Genomic DNA, 10,198 nt, shown 5'->3' on the forward strand with positions numbered 1-10,198 from the left:
ACATATATACTTGTTACTACACTATCACAACACCAGAGTCAAGTACTGGACACTACTACACATATATACTTGTTACTACACCATCACAACACCAGAGTCAAGTACTGGACAATACTACACTTATATACTTGTTACTACACTATCACAACACCAGAGTCAAGTACTGGACAATACTACACTTATATACTTGTTACTACACTATCACAACACCAGAGTCAAGTACTGGACAATACTACACTTATATACTTGTTACTACACTATCACAACACCAGAGTCAAGTACTGGACAATACTACACTTATATACTTGTTACTACACTATCACAACACCAGAGTCAAGTACTGGACAATACTACACTTATATACTTGTTACTACACTATCACAAAAAGTACAAAAATACATGAAATGTTGAAAAGAATTATGAATAAAAACTTAAAAAATGAAAAAAGTTAAACATATAAATAAAAACTTAAAGAAAGGAGATTAAAAGTCCAAAGTAAATGATTTAAAAACAGAATACGGTTTAATATCAATCAGATGTGAGTGAACCGATGACATCATCGCCACACATTTGGAGTCGGGGTCAAAGGTCACTCTCGCATCAACATGTCCGTCCTCAGCCACAGACCACGACTCTGATCGGGTTACTGAAGACGGCTCGGCTGCTGCGACTGGTGCGAGTCGCCCGTAAGCTGGACCGCTACTCTGAGTACGGCGCCGCCATCCTCTTCCTGCTCATGTGCACCTTCGCGCTCATCGCCCACTGGCTCGCCTGCATCTGGTACGCCATCGGCAACGTGGAGCGCACCAGCACGGCGCGCATCAGCGGCATGAAGATCGGCTGGCTGGACAACCTGGCCGAGCAGATCGGGAAGCAGTACAACGACACGGACCCGAGCTCCGGCCCGTCCATCAAGGACAGGTACGTGACGGCCTTGTACTTCACCTTCAGCAGCCTGACCAGCGTGGGCTTCGGCAACGTCTCGCCAAACACCAACCCGGAGAAGATCTTCTCCATCTGCGTCATGCTCATCGGCTGTGAGTATAACACATAATACTTGTTACTACAATGTCACTGTATATACTTGTTACTACACTGTCACTATATATACTTGTTACTACACTGTCACTATATATACTTGTAACTACACTATCACTGTATATACTTGTATCAGTATCACAACACCAGAGTCAAGTAATGGACAATACTACACATACAGTATATACTTGTTACTACACTATCACTATATATACTTGTTACTACACTATCACTATATATACTTGTTACTACACTATCACTATATATACTTGTTACTACAGTATCACTATATATACACTTGTTACTACAGTATCACTATATATAATTGTTACTACACTATCACTATATATACTTGTTACTACACTATCACTATATATACTTGTTACTACAGTATCACTATATATAATTGTTACTACACTATCACTATATATACTTGTTACTACACTATCACTATATATACTTGTTACTACACTGTCACTATATATACTTGTTACTACACTATCACTATATATACTTGTTACTACAGTATCACTATATATACACTTGTTACTACAGTATCACTATATATAATTGTTACTACACTATCACTATATATACTTGTTACTACACTATCACTATATATACTTGTTACTACAGTATCACTATATATAATTGTTACTACACTATCACTATATATACTTGTTACTACACTATCACTATATATACTTGTTACTACACTATCACTATATATAATTGTTACTACACTGTCGCTATATATACTTGTTACTACACTGTCACTATATATACTTGTTACTACACTGTCACTGTATATACTTGTTACTACACTATCACTATATATACTTGTTACTACACTGTCACTATATATAATTGTTACAACACTATCACTATATATACTTGTTACTACACTGTCACTATATATAATTGTTACTACACTGTCACTATATATAATTGTTACTATACTGTCACTATATATACTTGTTACTACACTATCACTATATATAATTGTTACTACACTGTCACTATATATACTTGTTAATTGACTGTCACTATATAAACTTGTTACTACACTATCACTATATATAATTGTTACTACACTATCACTATATACACTTGTTACTACACTATCACTGTATATACTTGTTACTACACTGTCACTATATATACTTGTTACTTTACTGTCACTATATAAACGTGTTACTACACTATCACTATATATAATTGTTACTACACTATCACTACATACACTTGTTACTACACTATCACTGTATATACTTGTTACTACACTGTCACTATATATACTTGTTACTTTACTGTCACTATATATACTTGTTACTTTACTGTCACTATATATACTTGTTACTACACTGTCACTATATATACTTGTTACTTTACTGTCACTATATATACTTGTTACTTTACTGTCACTATATATACTTGTTACTACACAGTCACTATACTTCACTATGGTTTGTTGCAGCGCTCATGTACGCCAGTATATTCGGGAACGTGTCGGCCATCATCCAGAGACTGTACTCTGGAACGGCTCGATATCACACTCAGATGCTGAGGGTCAAAGAGTTCATCCGTTTCCATCAGATCCCTGGAGGTCTACGGCAGAGGCTGGAGGAGTATTTCCAGCACGCCTGGTCCTACACCAACGGTATCGACATGAACGCCGTGAGTCTTCAGCACCTTCTGGTCGTCATAACAATCACGTATAAATAATCCACTGATCGTCAACAACAGAGTCAAACATGGTTTAATATCTAGAATATTATGGTCTGCATGTGTCGCTTCATCTCGTGCAGTCGAGGCTCAGCAGTGGATCCACTGTCTCTGGTTCAGACGCCTCTAGTTTTTCCACAACATGTTGTGGTCGTGCGTCATCGTGACGGACGCGTCGATACTCATCGAGCTGCTGGACTCACGCAGGTGCTGAAGGGCTTCCCCGAGTGTCTGCAGGCCGACATCTGTCTGCACCTCAACCGCACGCTGCTGCAGAACTGCCCGGCCTTCCGCGGCGCCAGCAAGGGCTGCCTGAGGGCTCTGGCCGTGCGCTTCAGGACCGCCCACGCCCCGCCGGGCGACACCCTGGTCCACAGCGGGGACGTCCTGGCCGCCCTCTACTTCATCTCCAGGGGCTCCATCGAGATCCTGCGCGACGACGTGGTGGTCGCCATCCTGGGTGAGTCACGTGACGCCTGATGACATCATCAGATCGATCCAGAACCGCTGACCCGGTTAGTGACGCTCGTGTCCGGCGGTGATTAGTTAGTAACTACAATACAGTATATTCTATGGTAGTCGATCAATATTACAGTTATTTCACTTTTACAGGAACGTTTTAAAACCTTTGATTATTTTATTCAATCATTTCTATGTTGAAAGTTAACATGTTTTAAAAGACACATCTATCTTTTGCTAAATAAAATGTGTCTTTTAGTTTTTGATTATTGAATATAAAAGACTGAATCAAAGATGTTACATGTTTAAAAATGTGTTTTTAATCATTAAAATGAAATATTATCAAACTCTGAGAAACAAAAATCATGTTGAAAATATTCAAAGACTTTTTAATTCAATGTAACTTGTGTCACTATTAACATTTTCATATTCCTTTTTAAAAATGTTTATATTTTGAATCATTGGAGTAAGAAAATAAAAGTTTTTATGTAAAACATGTCAACAACAAACAAAACAAGTTTAAACATTTAAAAGATTAAATTAAACTATGTAATATTCAATATACTTTCATACGACTCTGGACCTCAGCGTGTGAAACAATAATAATAATGACACACGTGTGTAAATCGACACATCGTCTTCACACACGTCTGACCTCTGACCCTCCAGGGAAGAACGACATCTTCGGCGAGTCCTTCAGTTTGTTCGGTCGACCGGGAAAGTCCAGCTCAGACGTCCGAGCTCTGACCTACTGCGACCTTCACAAGATCCTGCGCGACGACCTGCTGGAGGTTCTGGACATGTACCCGGACTTCACCGACAAGTTCTGGAATAACTTGGAGGTCACGTTCAACCTGAGAGATGTGAGGAGCATCACGAGTCATAATCAATAATCAATAAGAATCTATAATAATAAATAATAATAAATAATAATCTAAATGTATCTAAAATAAACTATAATAATTAATAATAACCAATAAAAACCAATAAGAATCATTAATAATCTATAATAGTCAATAATAACCAATAATAATGAATAATAATGAATAATAATCTATATTAATCTATAATAATCAATAATAACCAATTAAAACCAATAATAATCATTAATAATCTATAATAACCACTAATAATCTATAATAGTCAATGTTAATCAATAATAATCAATAATAACCAATAATAATCTATAATTACCTATAATAATCTATAATAACCTATAATAACAATAATAATTTATAATAATCAATAATAACAAATAGTTATCTATAATAACCAATAATACTCTATAATAACAATAATAAACAATAATAACCAATAATAATCAATAATAATCAATTATAACCAATAATAATCTATAATAATCAATAATAAACAATAATAATCCATAATAACCGATAATAATCTATATTAACCAATAATAACCAATAATAATCAACAACAACCAATAATAATCTATAATAACCAATAATAACCAATATAATCAATAATAATCTATATTAACCAATAATAACCAATAATAACCAATAATAATCAATAATACCCAATAATAATCAATAATAATCTATATTAACCAATAATAACCAATAATAATCTATATTAACCAATAATAAACAATAATAACCAATAATAACCAATAATAATCAATAATAACCAATAATAACCAATAATAAACAATAATAATCAATAATAAACAATAATAATCTATAATAACCAATAATAGACTCAAATCATTGACTCAATATTGATTTACATCATAACAATTTAGAATTATTCCATAAATGATCAATTTTCTTGTAAAATGTTATTGTTTTAAAATAATAAATAACTTGATTTAATCAAACGTATTAAAAGTAATTATATAATAAATAATGTTTCTTTGACATGAGCTTTAATTCCTTAAATGTTTAGTTTTTTAAATAAACATTGAATCATAATTGTAATATAAAAACTTGAAGGTGTTTTTATTTTACAATTGAAATGTTTCCTACGTTTGATTCTTTATTGTTCAATAAAAAAACAAGTTTTTTTATTTTTAAAAACTGCTTCAATCAAAAAAATAAACTATATTTTGCATCAGTTTAAACAATTATTTAATAAAAATGTGTTTTAAATCATTATTTTCACATTAATTCAGAGAAACATTTGACATAAAAACAAATAAACATCAATTATTTCAACAAATAAAACAAAAATAAATCAACATTTTGACACAAACGTCAGTAAAAACCCTTGATGAGGTTCTGAGTCTCGACGACTGACGTGTTCTTCCTCAGGCAGACAGAACCAGTCGTCACGACCCGACCCGGGACTCCAGCTACTGCACGCCTCGGCGCCACCGCAGCTCGCTGAGACGCCGCAACCGTCCAGGTGAGTGAGCGGCGGCGCCGCGTCCCGTCGTGACTCATCACCTCGTGACCCGCAGACGGCCAGGACGGCCAGGACCCGTACCCGGACAAGGAGGGGTCTCGCTGGCCGGACCCGGGCAGCAGCGTCTGCTCCAGCGACGAGGACCTGGGCCGCGCCGAGATGCGTCCAGCAGGGGGCGACAGCCGAGACTTCCCTCCCTCCGTGGTGGACCTGCTGCCTCGGACCGGACCGGTGCCTCCCGCGGACCTGGGGGGTCCTCTGTACTCAGGTGCTGCTCACCCTCTCTCGGGGGGTCCCGACGCTGAACCTGTGTTGTCGTCCCGCAGAGTCGGGCGTGTACGGGTTCTGGGGCGAGCGCCGACCCGGTCACGTCTCGGGGCGACGCTCGTCTGGCGTCCTGGAGTCTCGTCTGGAGCTGCTGCAGTCGCAGCTGAACCGGTGAGAAGCAAAACATGTGAGGGGGCACCCGGAGTTGAACCAGGGACCTCTTGATCTGCAGTCAAATGCTCTACCACTGAGCTATACCCCCTGCTGTCAATCACTCGCTCTCTGAGTCGACACAGCCTGGTGTCAGTGGAGTCACATGACCTGGTCACATGACCCGGTGTTTGTTTATTATTACGTGACGATCAATGACGTGAAATAAATACATGGTTTTATTATAGATGTTGAAACATGTGCGAGTAAATAAAACATCATTAAATACATGAATAATTCAATGTTGACATAAAAGAGACGTTAAATAATTTACAAATAAAGTTGAATTGTATAAAAAAATGAACAAATATAAAAAACATGAATAAATCATACATACACGTAAATAAAAGTTTGAAAATATGAATGAATAATGAAATGAAACAATAAAAGTTTGGATGTATAAATAAACATTAACAGGTAATTAAATGTTAAAATATGAAAATAAATGATGGACTAAATAATTCAAAAAGGATAAAAACATATAAATAAATGTACAAATAAATGCAAGTTTAAATGTATAAATAAATACATGTTCTTCGTCAAAAAATAAAATATTGTATTATTATTTGGACATTTTCAAATCTTTGTTTTTTGTATTCATAAATAAATGTAAATATTGGCGTATTAATGTATTATCATGTTTTATATCTTTTTAAAAACCCATTGATTTTCATGTATTTTATTTTTGCAATATTTAACCACAATGAAATATTCAAACATATTTATTTTATGTCAAAACATTAAAATGGTTTGTGTAGAGTTAAAAAATAAATATATTTATGAGTAAATATTAATTTTCAAAGTATAAATGAAAACTTTTTTCAAAAGTGTTATATGTGTTAAAAGTATGTTTCAAACATATGACATTGATCTACTTCTCATTTTTAATAGTATAAATAGATCAATAAAGTTTTTCTAGTATATTTATTTACTTCTATTGTTCTATGACTGTACGGTTTGTGTCGTGTCAGCGCCCCTGCTGGTCAGAGTTGAGGTTGCAGCTTGTGTCGTTGCAGGCTGGAGACCCGGATGACGGCAGACATCAACGTGATCCTGCAGCTGCTGCAGAGACCTTTGACCCCTGTACCCCCCGCCTACAGCGCCGTGTCCCCCTCGACTCACCCGCCTCACCCGCCTCACCCCCCCGCCCTCTACTCCGTCCCTCAGGTGGAGCTGCAGGTGATCCATGAACTTATTGATCACAGAGAGAAACATGTTTGAAGAAAATATATTTATGATAAAAAATACAATCTTTAATACTTTAATAATCATTTATAAATTATTGTTTTTCAAAACATAAATATCTGATAGAAAACATAATGATAACAATAATAAAGATGAAAAGTATAAAAACATTGTGTTTGATTGTGTTTGCTTATGTTTGATTGTGTTTGCTTGTGTTTGATTGTGTTTGCTTGTGTTTGATTGTGTTGGCTTGTGTTTGATTGTGTTTGATTGTGTTGGCTTGTGTTTGATTGTGTTTGATTGTGTTTGATTGTGTTTGATTGTGTTTGATTGTGTTTGCTTGTGTTTGATTGTGTTGGCTTGTGTTTGATTGTGTTTGATTGTGTTTGCTTGTGTTTGATTGTGTTGGCTTGTGTTTGATTGTGTTTGATTGTGTTTGATTGTGTTTGATTGTGTTTGCTTGTGTTTGATTGTGTTTGATTGTGTTTGCTTGTGTTTGATTGTGTTTGCTTGTGTTTGATTGTGTTTGCTTATGTTTGATTGTGTTTGCTTGTGTTTGCTTGTGTTTGCTTGTGTTTGCTTGTGTTTGATTTTGTTGGCTTGTGTTTGATTGTGTTTGATTGTGTTTGCTTGTGTTTGATTGTGTTGGCTTGTGTTTGATTGTGTTGGCTTGTGTTTGCTTGTGTTTGATTGTGTTTGCTTGTGTTTGATTGTGTTTGCTTGTGTTTGATTGTGTTTGCTTGTGTTTGATTGTGTTTGATTGTGTTGGCTTGTGTTTGATTGTGTTTGCTTGTGTTTGATTGTGTTTGCTTATGTTTGATTGTGTTGGCTTGTGTTTGCTTGTGTTTGATTGTGTTTGCTTGTGTTTGATTGTTTTTGCTTATGTTTGCTTGTGTTTGATTGTGTTTGATTGTGTTTGCTTGTGTGTTGGCTTATGTTTGATTGTGTTTGATTGTGTTTGCTTGTGTTTGATTGTGTTTGCTTATGTTTGCTTGTGTTTGCTTGTGTTTGATTGTGTTTGATTGTGTTTGCTTGTGTTTGATTGTGTTTGCTTATGTTTGATTGTGTTTGATTGTGTTTGCTTGTGTTTGATTGTGTTGGCTTGTGTTTGCTTGTGTTTGATTGTGTTTGCTTGTGTTTGATTGTGTTTGATTGTGTTCGATTGTGTTTGCTTGTGTTTGCATGTGTTAGATTTTGTTTGATTGTGTTGGCTTGTGTTCGATTGTGTTCGATTGTGTTCGATTGTGTTTGCTTGTGTTTGCATGTGTTAGATTTTGTTCGATTGTGTTGGCTTGTGTTCGATTGTGTTCGATTGTGTTCGATTGTGTTGGCTTGTGTTGGCTTGTGTTGGCTTGTGTTTGATTGTGTTTGATTGTGTTTGCTTGTGTTTGCATGTGTTAGATTGTGTTAGATTGTGTTTGCTTGTGTTTGCTTATGTTTGATTGTGTTTGATTGTGTTTGCTTGTGTTCTTCTGCGTCAGAGTCCAGACTTCAGGTCCAGAGAGTCCAGTGGGATCCATCTGGACGACACCTTGTCTCCAGGCGCTCCTGGACCTCCCTCCACGCCGCGGCCCCCTCAGGTGTGTGTGGCGTCTGAGGAGGATCTGGTCTCACTGCCCGACCCCCTGCAGAGCCCAGAGGTCCAGATCCTGACACGCGTGTCAGACCCGAGCAGCTGATCCTCGCACAGACTCCTGCATCGACTCGTCATCCTGGGGGGGTTCAATGATGTCACATGTCGAGACTTTCAGCCAATCATGTGACGCACAGACGATCATGTGACCACGTACAAGCTCTCGATCCAGTAGCTCTGAGCTCCGTTGGTTTGGTCTGGAGACTCTATTATAGCATTTATATTGAATTTAAAGACTAGAGGTTGATTGAGAACTTGAGTGTGAGTGTGTGTGTGAATGGTGGTCTGTCTTTGTGTGCCCTGCGACAGACTGGCGTCCTGTCCAGGGTGTCCCCTGCCTCTCGCCCTATGATACTGGGATAGACTCCAGTCTCCCCACGACCCCGACCCCCGGGATAAAGCGGTTGAAAATGAATGAATGAATTTAGAAAATATAAATGTTGTATTAATAACACATTTGTTTAATCAATTATTATTTATTTTATATTAAATTCTTAAAGTCATTTGAGTCAAAACTTCCTAAATATTCGAAAAACTAACAAATCCACGTCCTGCTCGGCCTGAAGCGACGCTCCCAGCCAGCAGGGGGTATAGCTCAGTGGTAGAGCATTTGACTGCAGATCAAGAGGTCCCTGGTTCAACTCCGGGTGCCCCCTCACATGTTTTGACACTTTTGTAAACATCTATAAACACGTTTGTTTTGTTCACCAGTGTTTGTTTGTTTGTTATTCATTAGAAACGTATATGTTTGATTCACATTTACTGGTTGAAGTTTTCATTATAGTTTGTTCTTTAAACGTTTTATTGATTTTAACAACTTTATTCTTGATAGAAAATGTATTTTTTTGAAGCCACTTCTTCTTTGACTGAAAATACTTTTCATATTAAATACATTATTTTATTTAACGCACTTTTTTAAATAGATTTAACTTGATTTGTTTGAAGCAAATGTTTATGAATTGAAAGAAATAAAGTGATTAAGAAAATAATTTATTTCTACACAAACACATTGTTACTACCAAGTCATGACGTCATATTTACTTTCCTTTTGTTTTTCGTTTGTGTTGATATCAAGAGTGTGTCTTCCGCACAAAACTACACAACTGTGTCGTCACTTTCACTTGTGTTGTTGATGAACATGTGAACGAGTGTTTCATGAGATTCTCCTCCTTTCACAATAAAGCTCCTCACCGTGGATTCTACTGTTTTAAACTCAAGCAAATCATCACAAACTCTTTCTAAAGCGTTTAAAAACGACTCTTATTGTGAAGGTACGCGATAGAATCTCATGATATTTCCTTTAATGTTGATGAT

The 10,198-nt window shown here is 36.5% G+C and overlaps 1 protein-coding gene and 2 non-coding genes across 3 annotated transcripts in view; 2 read left to right on the forward strand and 1 right to left on the reverse strand.

Moving 5' to 3' along the window:
* Positions 1-10,129, forward strand: part of kcnh6a (potassium voltage-gated channel, subfamily H (eag-related), member 6a) — a 33,392-nt gene extending 23,263 nt beyond the window's left edge. Inside the window, exons 8-16 of the mRNA XM_087808724.1 lie at positions 620-1,037; positions 2,516-2,715; positions 2,971-3,223; positions 3,892-4,085; positions 5,496-5,589; positions 5,645-5,881; positions 5,916-6,027; positions 7,083-7,245; positions 8,733-10,129. Coding sequence (XP_087664850.1) covers positions 620-1,037; positions 2,516-2,715; positions 2,971-3,223; positions 3,892-4,085; positions 5,496-5,589; positions 5,645-5,881; positions 5,916-6,027; positions 7,083-7,245; positions 8,733-8,930 — 1,869 coding nt within the window. The 3' untranslated portion in view covers positions 8,931-10,129. The remainder of the gene's footprint in view (positions 1-619; positions 1,038-2,515; positions 2,716-2,970; positions 3,224-3,891; positions 4,086-5,495; positions 5,590-5,644; positions 5,882-5,915; positions 6,028-7,082; positions 7,246-8,732) is intronic.
* On the reverse strand, positions 6,047-6,118 carry trnac-gca (transfer RNA cysteine (anticodon GCA)). The gene has a single exon. It is a non-coding gene; the product is annotated as a tRNA-Cys (tRNA).
* trnac-gca (transfer RNA cysteine (anticodon GCA)) lies at positions 9,469-9,540 on the forward strand. Its single transcript has one exon. It is a non-coding gene; the product is annotated as a tRNA-Cys (tRNA).
* Positions 10,130-10,198: the final 69 nt, after the last annotated feature.

This window comes from Callionymus lyra, chromosome 15 (assembly GCF_982586985.1).
Source record: "Callionymus lyra chromosome 15, fCalLyr1.hap1.1, whole genome shotgun sequence".
Classification (NCBI taxonomy): domain Eukaryota; kingdom Metazoa; phylum Chordata; class Actinopteri; order Syngnathiformes; family Callionymidae; genus Callionymus; species Callionymus lyra.